At 44.7% G+C, this 23,875-nt stretch overlaps 2 protein-coding genes across 6 annotated transcripts in view; one reads left to right on the forward strand and one right to left on the reverse strand.

Moving 5' to 3' along the window:
* Nucleotides 1–725: 725 nt before the first annotated feature.
* snu13b (SNU13 homolog, small nuclear ribonucleoprotein b (U4/U6.U5)) lies at nucleotides 726–4,743 on the forward strand. The gene is made up of 3 exons (XM_060840213.1): nucleotides 726–883; nucleotides 3,929–4,049; nucleotides 4,304–4,743. Exons 1-3 carry the CDS (start codon nucleotides 881–883, stop codon nucleotides 4,564–4,566), a joined length of 387 nt encoding a protein of 128 aa, XP_060696196.1. The 5' UTR covers nucleotides 726–880; the 3' UTR covers nucleotides 4,567–4,743.
* A 1,015-nt stretch (nucleotides 4,744–5,758) lies between these two features.
* si:ch211-256e16.3 (kelch-like protein 3) overlaps nucleotides 5,759–23,875 on the reverse strand; it is a 45,097-nt gene continuing 26,980 nt past the window's right edge. For 4 of the 5 annotated variants that reach the window (XM_060840612.1, XM_060840613.1, XM_060840611.1 and 1 more), the window contains exons 5-9: nucleotides 23,492–23,620; nucleotides 12,408–12,584; nucleotides 9,929–10,075; nucleotides 9,147–9,312; nucleotides 5,759–7,107 (exon numbers count right to left, since the gene is read on the reverse strand). In XM_060840612.1, the coding sequence (XP_060696595.1) occupies nucleotides 6,966–7,107; nucleotides 9,147–9,312; nucleotides 9,929–10,075; nucleotides 12,408–12,584; nucleotides 23,492–23,620 (761 nt within the window). In that variant the 3' untranslated portion in view covers nucleotides 5,759–6,965. The remainder of the gene's footprint in view (nucleotides 7,108–9,146; nucleotides 9,313–9,928; nucleotides 10,076–12,407; nucleotides 12,585–23,491; nucleotides 23,621–23,875) is intronic. The other variant, XM_060840614.1, reaches the window with a different exon arrangement.

Raw genomic sequence — 23,875 nt, forward strand, 5'->3', positions numbered from 1 at the left:
CGACACAGGGTGAATGTACAGCCTGAGGTGAGAATTGAACCCAGGTCTCTGGGAGGCAGCAATGCTAACCACTGTGCCACCATGCCACTCAGCTACTTCTGCTGAGAAGTCAAACTATAGACTCAAAGTCTTCAGAAGTGTAACCAATGTTAGAGATGAAAGAATATATTGAATCATCAATAATGTCACACCACAGACTTGAATGAGAGAAAATCATACAAGAATCCAAATCCAGAACAACACAGTGGCAGAACTTCCAAGGACAACACTGCCCAAGGATTGAACGCTGTACTTCTAGAGACAGGTACTGTTGGTTAGAATCCTGGCTAATTTTCTCCATTAATCCGTTCTTAATTCTTCTACCAATAAATTCCTTAAAGATAAATTAGATATTTTGTTGCTGATACTTTGTGTCCATTCTCAATAAAGTGAGCTCTCGATGGCTAAAGCTTTCATTTGTTCATCTGTAAACCTTTGCTATAAATTCTGTGTCTTACAATTGTGTACTCCACAACCACCTGATGAAGGAGCAGCGCTCAGAAAACTAGTGCTTTCAATTAAACCTGTTGGACTATACCCTGATGGTGGTGTGTCATTTTTAACTTTGTACACTCCAGTCCAACAACGGTATAGTGTCTTTGAATCATGGCTTTCATTTGTAATTGATACATCCCAGCGGAGGTGGCGCTGTGAGCCTCCAAAGCCAGTGATAACAGGTAGGTTTGCTCTTGCCCCAGCTGTCCCGTTGGTGATAGCGGTGTAGCCGGTTATAGTGAGAATCGTGAGTGCGGCGCTCGGTGTTCGGGTTTGTCCTCCGTGAAGCGGCAGCTGAGGGGACAGCGAGAAGTCGTTTGCGAACTCGGATCACCTGAAGAGGGAGATGGTAAGTGAATAATAGATTGAGGGAGGGAGGCCGGCCGCCAGTCCATCCGTCCGTCCCGCGTGTGGAAGCTGCAGGCCCCGGGTCACATTTCCTCCGCAGCGGCCACGGGAGGCAGAGCCTGCCGCAGCCGGCTGATGCCCTGAGCCCCGTGAGCCTGGATTAACGGCTTTGCAGCTTCTGTAGAACCGTGTGAGCTCCCCTCCTGCTCCTTATTTCTCTAAACCTGGGGGTGGGCGGGAGGAGGTGGCTGACATCTTCGGGCCCTGTTGACAACCTGGTGGGGAATTACATGTGCGACACTCGTGGAGACCAATCCGCCCATCATCTCGGTGCTGGCCAAGAGAGAACCCACCCAACCTCTCTTTCCAGCTTTTCGCCCAAGGCCGCTGCGATAACATTGTCTCCAGGGTTATCCCCAAATCCGGTTTAAACATTTCTATCACGGGACATTATTTAGAAGTGCCAGTGTTGGACTGGCGTGGACAAAGTTAAAAATCTCTCAACGCCACCCCATCACCTGATGTGATTTTTTTTGACATTGGTTTTAAAAAGTAGCGCGTGTTTAGCGATGCTCTGCCTGGAGGCAGATCCAGTCGTGCCTTTCAAAAGGGACCTGAATAATAAGAACCCAAAGAAATAAGTAAAGATGATTTTGTGTGATCAAGAATCTATCGATCTCAGCCTTAAATATGCACAAGGACTCTGCTCCCACAACTCTCTGTGGCAAGGAGTTCCGAAGAGAGAATTCTTAAAGAAATTCCTCCTCGTTTCAGTCTTAAATTGGTACCCTTTAACTCTGATTTATGTCCTCTGGTCCCTGACACTCCCATGAAGGGAAACATCCTCTCAGCAGCTACCTTGTCATGCCCTTAAAAATCCTTCGTTTCACTGAAATCACTTCTCATTCTTTTAACTCCAGTGAATAATGACCAACCTGTTCAACCTTTGCTGATAAGACAATCTCTCCATACTGGGGATCACCCGAGTGAACCTTCTGTGAACTGTCTCCAATGAAGTAATATTTTCTCTTAAATCTTGCCAGAAGGTAGAAAATGGTAGAGCTGTGGGTAAAGGCCAAGAAGTTGGACTGGCAAAGTTGCTCTTGTAGGGAACTGTGTGAATATAGCAACCTGTGTAACCATTCGTTTGATGCCTCCTTTCAAATAATTATGGACCCTGCTACCCTCTGGATTGATTATTATGGAGCAATACAATTCCATGTCCCTTTTATAATTTCTTAATATACTTTATCATAGGATCACACAGTATAAAAGAGGCCCTTAGAGTCTGCATTAAGCTACTTTAAATCTAACACACACTTCCAGCACTTGGCTGATGGCCTTGATGTTTTGACATTTCGAGTACTTTAATGAAGGTTGAGATGTTTCCTGTTTCCACCCTCCCAAGTAGTGGATTTTTACCACCCTCTGGGTGAACTTTCCTTCCTAAAACCCCCTCTAAACCATCTGCTTTTCACCTTTAAAATTATACTCCCCTTGATAGAAATTTTCCACTCAGTCTGTTCACAGCTGTTATTACACACCTGGAGCAGGTTGAACTTGAATCTGAGCTTCCTGGCCCAGAGTTAGACATGCCACCACTGCAATGGAATGGCCCAATGTCCCTTTGTTATTGACCCTTCAACTAATTGAAATGACTCTTTCTATCTTTGTGCATGCCCCTCAATCTTTTATGCGCTTCAGTCAGGTCCCTCCCCAGTCCTGTCTGTTCCCAAGAGAACAGCCCTGGCACGAGGCTAGCACTGCTGCCTGACAGCTCCAGGGTCCCAGGTTCGATTCCAACTGTCTGTGTGGAGTTCGCACATTCTCCCCATGTCTATGTGGGTTTCCTCCCACGGTCCAAAGATGTACAGGTCAGGTGAATTGGCCATGCTAAATTGCCCATAGCGTTTGATGCATTAGTCAGAGGGAAGTGGGTCTGGGTAGGTTACTCTTCGGAGGGTCGGTGTGGACTGGTTGGGCCGAAGGGCCTGTTTCCACACCTTAGGGAATCTAATCTAATCTATCCTGCCTCTTAGTTGAAATGTTCCTTCCCAGGCAACATCCTGGCGAATCTCCTTTGCACTACTTCCAATGCAGTCATATCCTTCCTATAATGTGGTGGCCAGAACTACACACAGTCCTCCAACTGTAGCCTCATTAAAAGTTTTGTACAGCTCCATGACTGGAAGGCAAGTGTCCTGAATGTCTCCTTAACTGTCCCCAGTAGGGATCTGTTCCTGCCTGCTTCCTGCCATTCAGTGTGTACTCCTTTGTCTTGCTACTACTTCCAAAGTGCATCGCCTCTTTTTTTTTATAATTAAGTTCCATCAGTCCATCTGAACAGTCTGCCTATATCCTCCTGTAACCCAACACCACCCTCCTCAGTCAATTTTTGTCAGTTATACAATATGGAAACAGACACTTCAGTCCAACATGTCCATGCCAATGAGATCCTAAATTAGTCTGGTTGCATTTGGCCCATGTCTCTCTCAGCCTTTCCTGTTCACATCCAAATGTCTCTTAAATGTTGTAACTGTACCTGCATCTACCACTTCATCAGCAGTTAATTTTACACAAGAACCACTCTGTGGGGGCACATATTGCCTCTTGGGTCCTTTTCTAAATCTTTCCCTTCTCACCTTAAAAAAAAAAGCCTTCTAATTTCAAACCTCCCCACCCTAGGGAAAAGACCTTTTGCTATTCACCTTTGTCTATAGAGTCATAGAGATGTACAGCATGGAAACAGACCTTTTGGTCCAACTTCTCTTCAAGGTCATCCAGCCTCTTCTTATAACGGACTCTTCTCTCTTCCTTACCCCTTCTCTCCCCTCTTTCCCCCCCCCCCCCCCCCCCCCCCAGGGTCCTGGTAACATCCTTTTTAAATCTTTTCTGCACCCTCTATGATTTAATATCTTTAGCATTTTGTCATCGATAAATAGAGGGATAGTAAATTTTCACTTAATCTTTTGTATATATCATGAACAATGGGTCTGGGTATAGTATATATTTAGATCTAACAAATGCAACTTTTTTTTCAATGTAGACGGAGCAAGACGTTAACCCTAAAGCATATCCTCTCGCGGATGCCCAGCTAACAAAGACAATTCTAGACCTTGTGCAGCAAGCTGGGAACTATAAACAGCTTCGAAAAGGAGCTAATGAAGGTACTTTAAAGTTCCTAAGTACAGTGTGCATATTAAAGCAATTAGATTACTTATAATTGATATTCCATCAGCTCTTTGAGAAGTTCACAAGGGAATCGAAAGTACTGGCTGTGGGTTTATCATTAGGTTTAATTTGGAGGAGGTGGTAGCAGTTTCTTTACACAACTATACAGAGGGAGGGATGGAGTTCTTCCTTTGCCTTTGTCCTCACTCTCTCTAAGCCATAGAGAATTAATAGAAATCTGTCTTTGCAGCCACCAAGACCTTGAACAGAGGAATTGCTGAATTCATAGTGATGGCTGCTGATGCTGAACCATTGGAGATTATTCTTCACTTACCTCTTCTCTGCGAAGACAAAAATGTGCCTTACGTTTTTGTAAGATCTAAACAGGCTCTGGGCCGTGCATGTGGTGTGTGTCGGCCTGTCATTGCATCCTCTGTCACCATAAAGGAAGGCTCTCAGCTGAAACCACAGATTCAGTCTGTTCAACAGGCAGTTGAACGTTTACTGGTTTGAGTTGACGTGACAGTCAGTGGAATATTCAATGGCTGAACAGGAATGGCTTCAAACCATCAGTCATGTACATTCCACTTTTTTTCTAAGATGCTTTTGAACATTGTGGAAGGATTGTTCAAAGGGTGCATTTATAATCTACTTTAATTTCTTAAATAAAAGTGCTTTGTCTGAACACTGTCTAATGTGTATACGTCTGAAAATTCTTTCAAATGCTGGACTGGCATTGTAGAACAGAACTCTCTTCTAACTTTAGATGGTAGCAAAGGTCAGGTAAATTTGTCTTTCCATCAATGTAAGCTTTTCTTATCTTGCCTTTCACCTAATACCAGTTTTTGATGGAGATGTAATAAGTTGGATTTCTTCCAGGGATGTAGATGTTAATGGCATGGTCAATTATTTGTCTATCCCTAAATTAGTCAGATGTACAGCACAACAGACTGATTCAAATTATCCATACCAACAGGATATTCTAAATTAATCTAGTCCTGTTTGCTAGCATTTGGCCCATATCCCTTTTAAACCCTTGCCGTTCAAGTACCCATCCAGCTAATAGTCAAAATTGGCCTTCCTCTACTTAAGAGATCAGGTTTATTCTTTTCCATAACTATTAAAAACTAAGTTATAATCACTAGTCCAAGGTGCTCATCCACTACCACCTCAGTCACTTGCCCTGCCTTCTTTGCAAAGAGTAGGTCAAGCTTGAAGGTTTGTTTTCAGACACTTCACCATACTAGGTAAGTGAGCCTCCAGTGTGGCCTGCTGTTTAGGTTTCCCTGGGTTGATGTCATTTCCTGTGGTGACATCATTTCTAATTCCAGATTGCCCTTTGAAGATGGTGGTCAGTCAATGTGCTATGAAGGAGGAAACTTACAATGCAGCATAGAAGGAGTCATTTTTCCACACAAAGGTAATTGAGATGGGGAAGAAGTAGTGAAATGGGGTCATTCTCCTCCACTTGCAGCCTTTCAGATAATACACTGCCAATAAAAGTTGGTGTTGGAGGGCACACAGGTTACTCTGTCCTGAATAGCATCAAGTTTAAATATTGGAGCTGCAGCCATTGAGGTGAGTGGCAAATGAATGATGTAATTTTGAATATCTGGAGTACCAACTATGAATGGTTTAATACAAAATTTTATTATACATTACTATTTGCATTAAGATTTTACAACATGACTTATACCAAGGTGCAAAAGCATTTGTACATGGGCAATTTTTTTAAAAAACCCATAGGGTTATACTCATAGCTACAATACCTTCATTGCATCATGTGAGATTACTGTCTTTAAGTACAACAATACCTGAAGCTTTTGGAAGGTTAGGTTTGGTCAAATTTTATCTTCAATATTTGCAGTAATACTTACTGCACACATCTTGCAATGGATAGTGAAATATGTCTTGAGACTTAAGGTTTCAGTAGAGTGCAGGAAAACCAACCTAAGTTGTGATCAACAAAATTTCCAAATTTGCATCTGAGTGTGTGAAGCCTTTCCTAAAGTGAGAACATGTTTAACAGTTCCTTTGAACAAGTGGTGAGATTTTAACACCAAGTTGTAAATTTGTAGCAATTGGAGCACAGAAGCAGTATTTCGTTCCCTGCATTTTATTGCTACTTGCAGGGTACAAAGATAAAGCTCTGTAGGAAGGATTAAGTATGTGCATTGACTGTTTTGAACATGAAAGCTCAACTCTTTCGATACAACAGAAATCCAAACTCATTGTAAAATGGAAGGAAGTTTGTACAAAGTCCTTCAAAACAGTTAATGAATCTGCTGCTCAATCACAGTTCTCTTGGGATTTGAATTTGATAAGGAACAGGATACATGAATTGGAACAAAAATCTCAATACAAAAGAGTAATCAGCAGGGACAGATACCATTACCTGAGATGTGTGAAAAATAAACAATTGGAACAAACGCTCCTGTTCTGGAACAGCTCTTGCACCAAAATGAATAATTTGCTTTTTTAAAAAAAATTGTTTGCAGAGTCAGACTTAAAAACCAGAGAGTTAGCACCACTGCCACGAAGCTGTTATTAGCTCTTCAAGACAGTCAAAATTAAAGGATTATTTCGGAGGTTTATTTGGTTATCAGGAGGAACATTCCACTTACCACATGGACAGCAATTTGGAGAAACAGACTAGCTCCCATTGTCCTCACCCCATTGACATGGTTGTAACAAAATCTCAACAGGTTTCCTAAAGGAATTGTATCTCTCTCTCCCCATCAGGATACTACCTGGGCTACAATGTTAAAAATTAGTCTCAACATGCTTCTCTAAGCTTGCACCAGTGGAATCAGGAGTCCCTAAGAATATTTCACACACTCTTAACCTGGAAAATTGCAGGTGACAATGGCACATAATACAGAGTACACAAGATAGAAAATGTTCACATCAGTTCATACAATGTTTTTGATCTGTGTGGCTGGGCCATGCATCTTCACTGAGACACAGCTTAACCAACTGCGACTTGTGAGCATTTCTCCAAAGATTTCCCATTTGCCGGTTTCTTCATTGTACTGCTCAATGGTGTCATGGTATCTGCAAACAATGAGGAGGGTGGAGAATTACTGGATTTTTGTACAAACCTTGCACACAGATCTGAATTGAAAATGGGGCCTTTGAAAAGAATTCTGTAGCTAATCAAACAAGGAAAGAAAAAAAGTGTACAATAGTGCTCCCTGTGATCACAGTTGCTACAGATCAAGTTGCACAATGAATCAAAGAGAGACTACAGCAAATCTCCAAAATAAAGCCAATATTTCCTTTCTGTTCTTTGAATAAAAATTCAAAGACTCCAGGGAAATAAAATTGCAGGGCCACGGGGAGAGAACAGGAAATGGGTCTGAATAGATTGCTCTTCAGAGAGGTTTATGAACTCTGAGCCAAATGGCCTCCTATGCTATCATGACTCTATAGATTGACTGTGAAATAAAGTTGACCTTCGAGACCTTCACTCTTCTGTGGATATTCAGTCTGTGGCTTTCCAAATCCAATCCAATGTCACTTTATACATAACAAATATTACCACTTGTGTACATTGGTTGGGTCAAGAGTGTGGTGCTGGAAAAGTACAGCAGGTCAGGCAGCATCCGAACAGCAGGGGAAAAAAAACAAAAAGAAACATTCAAATAAAAAAATTCGACATTTCGGCCAAAAGGAATGAGGCTGGGAGCTCAAATCTCCAGCATCTGCAGTACTCAGTTCTACCTACATTGGTTGGGTCACAATCTATGAACAATTCACACCTATCAAGTCCTGTCTTTAAACCAATTTTGTTTCTTTAAAAAAAAACTTGACAGCTACTGGGGGATCAAAGTTCACAATTCTCATGCAGTGGAATATTGGGAGTGAACTAATTAACAAGAAAAAAAAACTTGAAAATTTGCCATTTTCAAAATTCTCTTCTAGTACACAATGGCTTAGCAGTTAGCGCTGCAACCTAGTAGCACCAGGAACCCAGGTTCGATTCTGGCCTCAGGCAACTGTATGTGTGTGGAGTTTGCACATTCTCCCAGTGTCTGCATGGGTTTCCTCCGGTTTCCTCCCACAGTCCAAAGATGTGCAGGTCAGGTGAATTCTCATGCTAAATTGCTCACAGTGTTAGATGCATTCGTCAGAGGGAAATGGGTTTGGGTGGGTTACTCTTTGGAGGGTCAGTGTGGACTTGTTGGGCCGAAGGGCCTGTTTCCACACTAGGGAATCTAATCTACACAAAACTTTTGCCAATGTAAACAAGTCAGCAAATGAAAGATATAAAAAAAGAGACCTACCAGGCAGCTTTTTCCACACAGAGGGTGGTATGTGTATGGAATGAACTGCCAGAGGAAATGGTGGAGGCTGGTACAATTGCAATATTTAAAAGGCATCTGGATGGGTATATGAATAGGAAGGGTTGGGAGGGATATGGCCTGGGTGCTGGCAGGTGGGACTAGATTGCGTTGGGATATCTGGTCGGCATGGACAGGTTGGACCCAAGGGTCTGTTTCCATGCTGTACACCTCTATGACTGTATTTACTTGAATAAGTTCGCTGAAGGATTAGTTGAACAAAATACAACATATAAAAGCATGAAATATAAAGAAGCAAATATCCAAGCTTTCACCATAGGAGCAGAGTCTGGTAGCTGGCAGAAATATCCCCATCTCCCTGCAATTTTCCCCAGCTGACATTAATACAAAAAAAGTGCGCTACAACTCAGGTTGTAATAGAAATCATTTTAAACCAAAATGAAAAACAAGGGGTGGTGAAAATAGGAGAAAAATCTTTGCAGTAATAAGGGAAAAGAACAGAAGACTTGGACTTGTTAGGTAGCTCATTCAAAGAGAAAGCACATGCTCAATACCCTCCTCTGTTTCTTTCAAAAGGGCAATAGGAAAAACAGCTAGACACAAAAGGCAAGGCTTCTCAAGTATACAAAGGTAATGGAAATCTGGAATCCTCTTCCCCCATTAATTTTTGGAACTGAAAATATCATAAGTGATTGAGACTGATTGTTGGGTAAGGTTATATGAACCTAGGCAGACAAATACCATAAGATCCAAACAATCTAATTCAATCATGAAACTGCTTATACCCACCGATCCCAACCTTCCTCTCCTCCTAGCACATAGATTTTACTGTCAATCACAGCCACCCCTGGTCGATAGCGTCTCTCGTTCATGGGGGCACACATCTTCCACGTATTGGTCTTGGGGTCATACTGCTCCACTTTGTCAGTGTTCTCTGTGGAGGCATGCCAGCCACCTAGGAAAAGAGATACATATCTTATACACTCAACTCGGGATGTGCAAAAAATGCTAGTCCAGCCAACAATGTCTATATCCCTTGAATAAATAAAACAAAGACAGGAAAATGATAATGCTACAATCAGATCAGTTAGGGTCCAAATGGATGGTGGAGCAGGATGGACAGGCCAAATGGCTTTTGCCTGATGTTCTTACTATCTCAGCTCATCAGGGCATTATCACGTTGGATTAGAACAGGTGAGGATGCAGGTTGTACATCAAGGATGAAGAAGTTTCAAGATGAGAATTCCAAAGCATGGGGCTTAAGAATATGAAGGCCAACGGCCATCATTGGTGCAGCAATGGAATATCAGGGATTCACAGGTGGCGACAACACTAGGAAGGTTGCAGGAAGCTAGAATTTAGGAAAGACAAGGCAATACTGGGATTGGAAAGCAAGGTAATTCTTTCTTAAACTGAGGCATTGTTGGAGAGGAACCAACGTATAACAGTAAGCACAGGAATGATAGGAAAACAAAACTTGGAGAGAGTGCAACTCTCCTTCGTTGACCAAAATGTATTTTGTGTTGTAAAAGGTGCTACAGATAGGCAGGTCTATCTTTCTCACTTCTTACCAATGACATAAATCTTTCCTTGGAGGACACAGGCAGCAGAACCAGAACGTGGAATCTGCATTGGAGCCACCTCAAACCAGGAGTCAATTTTGGGATTGTACACCTGAACCAGATCCATCCCATCACCATCTTCCAAGACAGCTCCCCCTGTGAAGTCAAACCTCATTAATATTACACTTCTTTCGCTTCAACAATTCTTCAAATACCACGAAAGTGAATACTCAATAGTTTTTTGCTTGTCACCTTTCCTTCCCTCATTTGCCCCAAACACGCCCTCTAATGTTGCATCAGACAATTGTGAAATGGCACCATTTCTGCTTCCACCATTTTTATTTTTTAGATTAGATTACTTAGTGTGGAAACAGGCCCTTCGGCCCAACAAGTCCACACCGACCCGCCGAAGCGCAACCCACCCATACCCCTACATTTACCCCTTACCTAACACTACGGGCAATTTAGCATGGCCAATTCACCTGACCCGCACATCTTTGGACTGTGGGAGGAAACCGGAGCACCCGGAGGAAACCCACGCAGACATAGGGAGAACGTGCAAACTCCACACAGTCGCCTGAGTCGGGAATTGAACCCGGGTCTCAGGCGCTGTGAGGCAGCAGTGCTAACTGCTGTGCCACCGTGCCACCCACTAGAAATGCTCAAATGTTTTCCCTCACATCATATGCATCAATGGAATGGCAATAGGGTAGTGGTAATGTCACTAGATAAGTAACCCTGAATTCCAGGACCATAGGTTTGAATTTCACCAGAATTCTAAATCAGGACATTTGAATTTTTTAAAAAATTGAATTAAAAGCTAGTCTAATGACAGAAGTCAGATTTAAAAAGAACATGAGGGACGACTTTTTTTAAACACAGAGACTAGTGTGTGAAATGAACTGCTAGAAGAAGCAGTGGATGCAGGTACAGTTACAAATGGCTAAAATACATTTGGATAGGTATGTGAATAGGAAAGATTTGGAGGGATACAGGCCAAATGCAGGCAAGTGGGGCTAGTTTAGTTTGGAGACATGATCAGTATGGACCAAAAGGTTTGTTTCCATGTTGTATGACTAATGACAAGTAACCACTGTAGACTGATTTTTTTTCTCAATAGTCCAATTCATTAATGTCCGTTAGGGAAAGAAATTTGCCATCCTTCTCTGGTCTAGTCTACATGTGATTCCAGATCCACAGCAATGTGGTCGATTCTTAACTGTCCTCTGAAAATGCTACTCAGTTCAAAAGCAGTTGGGGATGGCAATAAAGCCAGCTACATCCATGAACCAATTAAAATACCTCCAATACTCAAGAGTGAATTCAAAGTCTTGATGAAATTAGCTATACAGGAGAATTGTGAAACAAAAAATAAAAGGTGGATGGAAACATCAAATATTAAAAGGTGCACAATGTTGAAATTCCTCAACATTATGCTTTTCAATTCAACTTGCCTCTAATTTATCCAAGAGGCAAAATTTGGTTGAAATTTTTTTAAAAATCACCAATACTAGTCAACCATGAAAAAAAAGGACAGGTCAGAAACTGGCCCTTTTTGCAGGAAGCAAGGTCTTGGGAATGTGTGGGGAAGGTCACCCTGTCTTCCAATGAAAAGATCACCATTGGAAGAGTTTGACATTGATAAATTGGGATCACACTTCCTACATCATAATGACTGGGCCATTATTTCATAGGCTATCATACAGTTCAGCACTTGAGAGATCCTGAATAGGTGTGAGATGATACTGTGCCTTTTTGAGATGTGTTCTGTCCTGTTTCTGTTGCAGAGGAGTGTTGTCACAGCGGTGCAAAAAAAAAATGCCTTCAGTCAGGCAGTTGGTAAACCGCTTTTTGGAGTTATTGCTAGGTATTTTTCTTTTTTAAAACTGCAACACAAGAATCAGAAGTAGGTAGAGTCAGGTTCACAAGAGACAAGGAGGATATTGGTTTTGCTTTCAGTTGGTTGGTGATTTTTTACTGGCTGCAAGGCTTCCTCTTAAAAAGCAATGGGTAGATTGTTACTTTCTTCTGGATTGGAGAGGGGCAGCTTGAGAATAATAACTGTTGCTGAACTGTCTTTGCCAAGGGTGTGTTTATGGAAAGCTGCTTATTTTGGAACACTTGATGATTAGTAGTTAAATAATACATTATCTTGTTAAGTATTTCCATAAAGTTATGCCAATTCTTCTTTTTGTTGTATTTTAACTGTGTTATAAGAATAGTGTGTGTTTTAATTAAAACGTAGTGGTGGACTAATCAAATCATGTGGAACTTATACTTACACTTGCCTTTTAAAAAATATAAAAGCTAGGCCATCTCCAAATTTTACTTTTTGGGGGCGAGGAGGTGGGAATTTGCTTCATCTGGCTCATTACAGGTACTAGATAAATGCAAGTCCTCTTTCTCTTCTAACCAAAGAAGGCAGCTATCACATCAGGCCTGAATCTAACAGGTAGCCGGGATAGCATCGTTTGCTTTATTTACTTACCTGCTACATACAAGAGCCCATGGAGTGCCACCACAGCTGGACTTGTCACTGCCATCTTCATGGACTCCAGGAAGTGCCAGGTGTTTGTGTGAGGATTGTAACATTCCACGGAATCCAGCCTCGATGATCCTTCCCAACCTCCCACGGCAAAGACAAAGCCATCCAACATAGCAAGGCCTGCAGACAGGACAGGGACGAGGGTGGGAAGAAAATAAGAAATCAATCCAACCTTTAGGTCTCATCCAACCTGTCCCACCAGAGGAGTTGGTGGTGACAATTCCTCTAGAAAACAGATTTTAGGGAGGGGAGGGGAGAAGCCAGAACATTGAGGGGAAAAACCATCTAAAATGTTTACGGAGAGTGGATTTACGCAGTAGCTATTCACCTCCATCAGAATGCAATTGATCTAAAAATGCAAAGACTTCACTTAGTACACTCCACCCCTGTAGTTTCAGAACTTGAAAATTATCTTGAAATTTTTTAAAAATTAGTGCAATCAAAGAGATCATGAAGCTCATAAATTGTCATTCCTGGTTCAGTGCTGAGTGAAGGTCCTGATGAAGGGCTTATGCTCGAAACGTCGAATTCTCTATTCCTGAGATGCTGCCTGGCCTGCTGTGCTTTGACCAGCAACACATTTGCAGCTGTGATCTCCAGCATCTGCAGACCTCATTTTTTACTCAGTGCTGAGTCCCTGACAGAAGCAAATCTCCAGTCCCACACACACGTCTCTGTCAAGCGGCCCGGCAAGACACACTGTCACATCAAACACTACATGCAACAATTAGAGATAGCTCCCCGCCACCTTCAAATCAGCTAGAGTTGGACAATTAAGAGCAGCCTTGCCACAAATGCCCATATCCTGAGGAAACACCCAATATAACACACACATCTCGAGAGTCAATGGCTCTGTGGATCCAGTGCGTTGATCAGTCTGTGAGAACATAGTCCCATGCACCAATTTGGAAATAAGCTAGCCAGCTTTGGAAACAAAAGTCAAGGGGTATTACAGTCAGGGAATGATCGAGAAGCACATGAAGCAGCGGTCTCCTCTAGCTACAAGTGATTCAAAGGAAGTTTACTCCATTTACCCGAACTGCGCTCAGAACATTAATAAATCAATGGTTGACTATTCCATAGCCCTTACATAAGGTGTGTCATTTAAAAAAAAGACTTAACCCCTGGAGTCTGCAACTAATTTGCAGGTGCAGTCAGTATTCTAATCAAAGGGTCAGAAACTGAACTAACTGAAGGAGAAACAGTCACATTACACTCAAAGTATTAATTCTGTTTGTCCGTCTACAGATCCTGCCAGGCCTACTGAAACTCTCCAGAACTTTTTTTTTATTTCAGGTTTCCAGCATCTGCAGTATTTGGCTTATAATTGAATGCTACAACAGGCTTAGTACTGAATTCAACTAAACACTGTTGGGGATAGTCTGCTATCGGGGTACCTACATTGGGGCTAGGGAGGGGAGCACCATTATTAAAGCAGACAGTGTCAGGTACCAGCTAAAACACAGCCATGTAAAGTAAACCCAGCCACTGCAGGACTGTCTGCCAGAGGCCACATTCCTTGGGGATTAGAACATGTCCGTCAGTTTCAGATCATCCTATTACCGGTTTCCTTTATTAACAATGAGAGTGTAACTATCGGATAGTGTAAATCGCACCGATACTACACTCGATTGATAAAGTACTTGCTAATGCCTCCGCTGACGTCAAACTCATTCAGGTCCTGTGTTAAATGATAATACCTGTATATTCAACTATGGAGACCTATTGTGAACGCCCAGACAGCCAGGCGCATAGCAATGAGGAAACCCTTCCAAGCAAACTTTTAAATTACAAGATCGGAAACTGCTGAACCCAGGATGTCTACCCATTGTTCAGCACAGCAGGAGCTGGACAGGTATCTCGGGGCAGCCAATAGAGACACTAATCCCTTCACAGACAGGTGAACCGACCAATGAGAGAGCCGAACGAGGGGAACCTGACCGGGAACTCGAGGAAGCGCGAAGTATAACTGCTCCAGGTCCGTAGAGGAAGACAGAACGCCTTCTCCAACGAATTGCATGCTTTTGAATTCGTTGTATAGTTTGCCAGTCTTGATTCTGTAATAAACGGTGTTTTTGCTCCAAACTCTAGCCGGTGTGATCTCTCCTTTCAAAGAACACGTGGAGACGAGGCCCTACGGGTCCGTCCCAACAGCTGGTGAGCCTGAACGTGGGAAGGGAAAGAGACGACCGCAAGTTGGCCACGTTGGCGGACCAGAGGGCAGACAAACTTTCGGCCGAACTTTCAAAAGGTGAGGAAGCGCCTGTTAAAGCAAAGACTTCCAGTAGGTAAATTTCTTTTAGTTAGTCAGTCTTTGTCTGCTCCCTGATCCTCACCAACACAAACAGTACTTTTAAATCAGTTTGGCAGCAACGTTGCAGAGTCCATACTGGTAAGCTATTTTCTCACTTCTTCACTAATACCTGCCTGTTTTCGCGGTACTGAAGTGACTAATTGATCCATGGCTAGCCTTAAGTTAATGCGTGGATTTCGGATCCTGGACGCAGTTTTCTGAGTTAAGGTACAGCGTGGCTTACGGAGCCTGGACGCTTTTTGAAATTAGTTAATACAGCGCTGACCGCACTTGACTGATAGGATCCTTTCTCTTTTTAATAAGCACTTTAACTCCGACAACTATCGATAGACACACTCGCTGCTAGCATCCTAAGGGGACAGAGGGCGGATCTCATCTCCTGGATAGGGTTTACCTGCACAGGCGTCTGCCTTAGGCCGGTTGTTAAGAGCAGAGATCTGCCACGCGAAGGTCAGGCTTTTGAAAAACGCACTGTTTTTAAAGCGGTACCCACCAGGTGAGATCCGTCATGGGGGACTTGAACTTTGGACCACCAAAAATGACCCAATTTCGACCATTACGCCCCGGAGTGCCCTGGTGGCACCTCACGGTTGGCACAGATGTAACTTGGCATGCCCATTTACTACTGGACAGTGTAGCAGTGCACAAGACAGCACTGGATCAAGTGTTTAACCAAGCGCCCGCCCAAAAAGACCTGATATTGGCCAAACTAAAAGAGACCTTCACAAATACGGCGCTAATGACCAAGATTTTAAACAGTCTCCTACTCTCGCCGCAATATTCAGTGCAGCAAACGATAGCCCTAGGAGAACCCCCTACTGATTGGCGCTTGATGGCGCGCAATGAATCCCTCGGGTGGAAAACGATATTGCTACACATACTCAACCCTCAGTGGCAAGGTGGCCACTGTACCTCCACCACAGCCCCAGCCATTTCGGACGCCCCCGACCGAGATTTGCTACGATTTCACACAGATTGTCAGTTTCTGCGAGGATGTAATGCCTCGAAACATGTCACTAAAACTGGGGACAAGGGACTGCGACAGGCTGAGACAAGAGTACGGACACACCGACAGTATGCGTGGGTTGGCATGTATGTGGATGAAAACCAGTGTGGGGCCGGCCCAGTGAGAGAGGGAGTGAGTGAGTGAGTGCAGTGATTTTTAACAGACGTGGCGAACGGAGGTGTCGCAGCAAATGTTTCATCCCAGGTCTCGGTGTACAGTGGACTGGCGCCGACAGCCTGAGTGACGGAGAGGGACCGTGGGAAGCCGCCCAGCAGCCGAAAGCAGTTTTACTGGTGTCGGAGTACGTGAGTGCTGTTCTCTACACTTAGCGGTTTGGGATTGATAACTTAACGGTCTGGGATTTTTCTCCATAGTCTCGTCTTGATTTTTAGGATTAAATACCGCTTGTCCCCCCACTATCGCTTTTACTTACTCTTATACTTGGAAAGGAATACCTGGATGTAGGGAGGGGGCGCAGGAAGGGATGGTGGAGCTTTTTATTTTAATAACACTACGGTTGTGGAATCCTAAGACGGTAAATCCCGGGGTGTCCCGTGCTCACCCTAGTTTTGGCGGGTCACCCTTCTCTGGAAGGGTCACCTTAGTTCTTGGCGGGCTTTCTTGCTTTTGGCGCGAAGGCTCAGGTTGGGCGGGGCCAGCTGACTTTTGGCGCGAACGCTCAGTTGGGGCGGTGCCCGTTCGCTTTTGGCGTGAATGCTCACTCTTGGCAGGATTGCACAGTCTAGAAGGGGCTGCTCGCCTGCGGACGTTCCGCCACCCTATTAGCTCAACTACCGCGCCACCACTACACCGATGGGTCTCTCAAGCGTCATTGCCCTACTCCATGGGATTACTCGACGAACAGGTCCTCTTCAGTTACTGGAATGTCGATATGAATTATGCCTCTAACCACATCTTGTTTGACAGGTTGTACCTTTTACTTTTAACTATAACGTCCCGACCAACAACATGCGCATTGCCGTATCGCCATACTGTGCGTTTTCATTTACAATGTTTTGTATGTCCAGTGTTTGGCCGTCCCCCTGCCCAAATATCCCCAAACATTTTGTCTCTCTCTCTTTTTCCCCCGCTGGTCACAGGCCTCAGGCCTCCAACTAGGACGTGCTACTCAGCACACAGCAGGGTGCTTGGCCCATCTCTCTTCCTCGCGGCCGGTCACTCATCTTTTTGTCCGCCGACATGGGTGTTTAGGCTATCCCTTTTCCCCTCGTGTTCACAAAGTGCCAAGAACAAGGGGGGGGCCCACCTACTCCTTCTTCCGTCTATGCCCTCCAAATTTTTCTGCCCCTTCTCACGGACCCATTTTTATCTTTTCTCCCGAGTCCACAGACTTTTTCTTTCGCTAAATCATTATGGACGCTCATTTTAAGCAATTTCCTCCTGCTACTTGCCCCCTCCTCAAATTTGCGGCTAGGGAGGGGAGCACTACCACTACAACAGACACTGCCATTTCCACCCCTTAAAGCGGGTATTGGCAACCGTGCGGGGTGAAGATGCCAGCCAGTCTACCTGGCTGAAGCTACACTCTCCGATGCTTTGAATATGCAACCTGTAACTGCCAGACACTACCAAACCTTCCCCAGTGGAATCTAGTACAGACTCCTCTTGCCGATTGTACTGCCCTATCCTACACCCCGCTCTCCATTCCCCACGCCATGGTCACACCCCTTCATCGTTTTCTCCCAGACCTACACACTTTATGTTCACCGCCGGATCTGAGGTCGTCTTAGTTCTGTCTTTCACTCAGCCTGCATGGGTCTCACTGAATAGAAAGTTTTCAGCTCCCTGAGGTTTCCTACCAGGACACAGTAACTCATCTTCTGGCCTCATCTCTCCATTAGGGCATTTCACTCACTATGCTTCTACTGCCGTGCTCTGCGCCCCATCTTCTTTCCAAAGTCTCATGCTTCCTGAGGTTTGCTACCAGGACTTCCCAACTCTCATGCCCGGCCCAAATCCTTCAGTCTCCTCAACTGCGAGTACTCCTCGCCAATTCATCTGTTCATATCTTTGGCGACGCACAGGTTCGCACTGAGAACCGCAGGGTGACCAGGTTCCTCTATGAATCCTCTCCTAGGGGTATCTTTTAAAGGCTGCTACTTCCCCCAAATTCATCAAATCTTTATGTATTTCACATAGGAGACTGCTGCACAGCCAATTTCTGTCCTGATCGGTCTGACCAGCTTTTTGAGATTCTCTCTCTCTCTCTGTCTCCTTTCCAACATGCCCGCAGCACCTGCGCACACTCCTTTGGCTAGAGCACACGGCCCCTCTCACAAGCAGGTTCTTCATTAGGCCAGGATCGTCCTTGCACCTCTCGTTCTGCGCCTCATTCAGGGCAACAAGCCCCCTCAGGGAATTGGTCCAACTTCGTACCACCGCAAATCTCCCAATTGCCCAGAGTTTTGCTTTGTTCATGAGGCTCCCAGTGAGAACGGCCCCGCTCCATAATCATCATCATCATCATCATATCTTGTACCGAGCTGGCTGGAAACACATACGCCACTACACGCACCACTTCCCTCATTGCTCCAGGTCAGCAGAACCTAATATCTCTCTAAAATCACTCGATGAGACACGACCTCATGGGGAGGTGCAGTCTGAGCTGGAAACATGCAGCCCCACCTTGACACAGCCCGACATGGGTCCATTTCACTGATATCCTTACTCTACGTGTACTTTATTCCACTCTCTAAACTCTTCATTCACCCTTATCTTAAGAGATCCACCTTGTTTATCATGGACTCCGCTTCGAGCGGGCAAATAGCCGCCAAGATAAGGTTGTGCCCTTTAGCTGGTGGCTCAACCCCTTTTTTTGTCTACATTGGTCTTTCTCCATTGTATAGGCGCCTTTCCTGATGTTACCAATACTTTCTGCCTCACAGTCGCGGATCGCTCCAATATCCTACCCAAGTGTCTGGGGGCGACAATCCCGCCCTGCTTGCTAAAGGGGTTCCCGGCTACCTTGCCGCTTATTCTGCGCGCCCTGTGAGGCTAGGGGCATCTCCTGCGCTTTGTCTTCCCTAACCACACACTGGAATTTCACCTGCTCTATTGTCCTATTACCACAGAGTTGATGGGGATCCTCATCATTTCCACTTTTATACTAAACGGTCTCCTTGGGCGCCTCATCGAACGATTGTCCTACGACAACACCATTGGTTGTGCACCCCGAGCACCGGCAGTTCCCCGGTGTGCTAATCGAAACTACTTGTGTCCCTTACTGTCCATTATCAAAGCGTACCGTTTGCCTTCCCCTATGCAGTCTATTGTGGTTCCCTTCTCACTATTACCAATCCCACTTCCCTCTCGAGGGACTTACTCTATTTTTTTTCGACACAACTCCTGCACGAATGTTTTTACTCTTCAAACATTGCGTTTTAAAACATACAGGCGCCTGCGCTCCTGCAGCTGCTAGCACACATTCCCACCGAGTCAGAACTGCCACTCGTACTATCTTGCATTTGTATCAGTGTCCCGACTTTCATCTACCCCGTGTAGTGCTGCTGCTCAAATGGACACGGATTATCCTACTAATTGTCTTCCACAATCTGCGTACACTTGATTTTAACTTTGTCAGAATATTGCGACTTGACACCTTTTGCATGACTGCTCCCCGCAATTACCTCACCGACACTGGACCAGTGTCATGATTACGTTTTTTACATTTTTCCACTGCCTCTTCGTAATTCGACGAACATTAAAACACCTATAGTATAATCTGGCTACCCCTGCCTCGACTGCCTTTTTGTGGCAGCCCGTGCTGGGGAGCCTTTTTCTCTGATTTGAGATCACGAATCCCTCTGACTTCCTTTGTGTAAAGTTGTACCCTTTCCCTTACATGAAACCACTCCTTCTACCTCACACAGAGTTCACTCTATTTTTTTGTGCCTCCTTTGGTGGATATTTGAAATACTGCCATGTACAGGTCCGCAACTCATAAGAAAGGTTAAGGGTTTCAGACTACCTTCATTATTTTCACCATTGTCTTTTTATATCTGCCCCCATTCCTCTTACACAAATGGTTGAGTGCACTCTTACTGGTTGCATTTGACATTCCACATGAGCACAGACCTCATGTCCAGAAGTATTGACTGGAGAATTTGAGGACTGACTCCCGTCCATTCCGGCCTCCCGGACTTACCACCCCCAAAGACCCCTATCACCTCTATCATTACTTTTCAAACCGAACCCCCCATACGCTGAGCTTCACTAGAAGCCGGCGCTGCCACCAACTCCGACAACACGACAGCCTGTGTGTGACCTCCTACAAACGGACAGGGACATATCCTATACATGCTGTAATGCGACTTCCGCTCGTGAGCCATGATACCGGGTTTTTTGCTTGTGGCTGGTTGCATTAAGGGCGGGCGACGGGGGACCCGCCAGTTAGTCTCTCCATTGGTCTACTACCGCCTTTGCATGAGCTCGGGGTTCGGGCGTAGTAGATGCTATCTCACCGGTGTGTGTCAGCTCTCTCAATGGTTTTCTTCCGAATTCATCTGATCCTGTTGTACCCATGACTAACTTTTCATCTTCATCCACACTGAATGAAGCCTGGTTGTCCAAAGAGCCCCTACTTATTTATTTTGCCCGTTTAAATTGGGGATATGTGAATTGATCCTTCCATAACAGCGGGTGGGGTAGATGTACTGTGCGCCCTGGCAATCGAAACACTGCTGTTCTCGCAAGCGGCCCTTGCGGACTGTCCAATATTCCTGACTGGCCTCAGCCACTCTGAGGCCACTGACCATGCTACTGAGCTGCCCATGTCTGTCCTTGTGGCGGTGAAATGGATGTCGCCATCTATTACTCAATGCAGCACGACTGGTTAGCCAATGACGGGTAAGATCCCTCGGGCGAGGGACAACCTAAGACAGGCACAGTCGCGCATTGACATCGGAACGGGTGGCCTCCGTTCGTCTCCATTTGATAAGATTTCTGCCTGCTTGCATCCGTGTCGGACGGTTGGACAGTACTGCTGCTCTCTGGAGCATACTGATCTACGGGACCACCAGGGCACAGTACAGTTTCACACTGGGTTTCAGATCTCTAGCGGGTACCTAACTGCTGGTACCAGGCTGTTCCTACTCCCTTTCCAAACTTACAATGCCTATTTACATTTGCCGGCTCTTTGGACTACAGACTTGCGTTTACTAAATGGCTTACTCATTCTAACGCACTCGCGTACATTTCGCCAGCTCTGAATGACTTATTGTAATGCTTGTCTAATCCTGTGCTTTTCGTTATTTCTGCAGACACTGCCTCAATTACTTCAACTATTAGTTTAGCTTAGCATGTAGCTGGGACTATCTATTGCTTAATTGTGTAGCGGCGCGTTTTTCAGGGCACCCTTCATCCCCACATGACTGTCTCCTTAGAACCGGTGAGTCTGGTCGATACAACACCGGACACCGGTCGCCTCGTGGGGTTGCGTTCCTTACGGGATAAGGGGGTGTGGCCTCTTGAGGCCAAGGGAGGGAATGTTGGGGATAATCTGCTATCGGGGTACCTACATTGGGGCTAGGGAGGGGAGCACCATTATTAAAGCAGACAGTGTCAGGTACCAGCTAAAACACAGCCATGTAAAGTAAACCCAGCCACTGCAGGACTGTCTGCCAGAGGCCACATTCCTTGGGGATTAGAACATGTCCGTCAGTTTCAGATCATCCTGTTACAATCTCATTGTTAATAAAGGAAACCGGTAACTATCGGATAGTGTAAATCGCACCGATACTACACTTGATTGATAAAGTACTTGCTAATGCCTCCGCTGACGTCAAACTCATTCAGGTCCTGTGTTAAATGATAATACCTGTATATTCAACTATGGAGAACTATTGTGAACGCCCAGACAGCCAGGCGCATAGCAATGAGGAAACCCTTCCAAACAATAAACTTTTAAATTACAAGATCGGAAACTGCTGAACCCAGGATGTCTACCCATTGTTCAGCACAGCAGGAGCTGGACAGGTATCTCGGGGCAGCCAATAGAGACACTAATCCCTTCACAGACAGGTGAACCGACCAATGAGAGAGCCGAACCTGACCGGGAACTCGAGGAAGCGCGAAGTATAACTGCTCCAGGTCCGTAGAGGAAGACAGAACGCCTTCTCCAACGAATTGCATGCTTTTGAATTCGTTGTATAGTTTGCCAGTCTTGATTCTGTAATAAACAGTGTTTTTGCTCCAAACTCTAGCCGGTGTGATCTCTCCTTTCAAAGAACACGTGGAGACGAGGCCCTACGGGTCCGTCCCAACAACACAAACCTTTTTTTTCAGATTCCAAGAATGTCCCAGCATCCCAACAAAAAATTCTAGGAAAGCTGGTTGTAGGTGCAGTCTTCTTTTTTCATGGAAAGCAATTATTGAACACAGTTTGAATCCATGCTAAAAACAGAATTCCCAATGACTGGAAAGTGGATGTACAGGAAAATTACATTACAGAAATGAGATTCAGGAATAGCTGATGGAAATTCTGAGCAGATTTGATGGATACAATAGCACCTGAAAAGTTAATTAAAACTTCACTGAAACATTTCTTTTCCCCAAACTGAAGGCCTGTTCCAGATATTTCCTCCTGTTCATCCTCACTGTATAGCAGAAGATCTTCAGTTAGAGCATTGGAAAAGATTGCTGTCTCTTTGGGAGAAATCATAGAGCAGAACACCCAGAGGTGTTCAGCTTGAAACAGTGAATCTTTCCCTTATATCTCAGGGGAACACTCCTGAGTGGTAGGCAAGTGAGGATACCAGCAACAACCTTCATGGTGAGCTTGTGCTGTATTAACCGTCTGCTACTGAGGAAAGATTCTATCCTCCTACACCATCAGTACAAACATTGTAATGGAGCTCAAGTACTAAACCAACAGCTAGGAAACATGGATTGTTGAAAACTCCACTTAACACTCTCAAAAGAGAGAGTTCACCCTATTCCCATGTTCATAGCCTTAAATATTTAAAAAATAGCTATGTGTATTTTCCCCAAAGAACACGGAAAACTTTTCTTCCACTAGAGTTTTTTTGGCAAATGATCATCACTGGGTCTGCTTGATCTGATGTCTAATGCAGGGACATGGACCCTTGGATTGGATTTGGGAGAGACTATAATCATTAAATTGATTTGTTCTGTAGTAGGGCTACAATCACATGCAGGTAGAGGAGGCTGCTGCTTAATTCAGGATTAGCTTATTGGTCTTTAAGACATTCTCTGTGTCATGGGGTGCTACTCCTGTCCTCCAGCAAAGCTACGAGTGCCTGGAACTGGACGGTGAATTAACCAGCACTCAGGGTTCACCAATGACTTGGTGGTCTCATTGAGTGCTGCCACGGCTACAACATCTGAGCTCACCACCTTGTTAAGACCATAACGTAGAGAAGCAGAAATAAGCCATTCATCTGTTTCACCATTCGATCATGACCGATATCGGCATTCCCATATGCTTTTAAAAACAAAACCCATACGGAGAAACATTTCCCAATCTCTGATTTTCACTTAAGGAAAGTGTTCACATTTTGTGATTGTTGAGGTAGGAGACACTGGCTGCAACCAAACACACAGACATGAAGCAGAGAGTTGGGTGGGAAATCAGAGACTACACAACTCAAACTTTTCTTCTCCCCATATTATTCGGTGGGACATGGGAGGGAAAGAAAAAGACAGACATTTCTGACAAACATGATTTACCTAGCTCAGAACGTGCCACGTTCATTGCTGCCATCTCATGCCACATATCAAAACATGGATCATAGCGCCACATTTCCTTGCTCGCAGAACCATCAGGAAATTCCCCTCCAGCCAAGTAAAGGGTAGAACCTACAGAAAAATCAATAACCACTGTTCAATTACCCAACAATTCAGAAAGATTTCTTAGCCAGCCTTCTGCCAGATAACTGAGTGCATGTCCTGTGGTTATTACACAGCAAACTCACACTCGAGAGGACAAAGGTGGCGGCGCAGTAGGACACTTCAGTCAGAGCTTGTCTGCTCCATTTCGTCCTTTTTTTTCTCTTGGCCTCTGGGCTCCCTGCCTGGCGTGGCACCTCTCAGTGGCCCAGCGTGGCAAACCAT

This window comes from Hemiscyllium ocellatum, chromosome 20 (assembly GCF_020745735.1).
Source record: "Hemiscyllium ocellatum isolate sHemOce1 chromosome 20, sHemOce1.pat.X.cur, whole genome shotgun sequence".
Taxonomy (NCBI): domain Eukaryota; kingdom Metazoa; phylum Chordata; class Chondrichthyes; order Orectolobiformes; family Hemiscylliidae; genus Hemiscyllium; species Hemiscyllium ocellatum.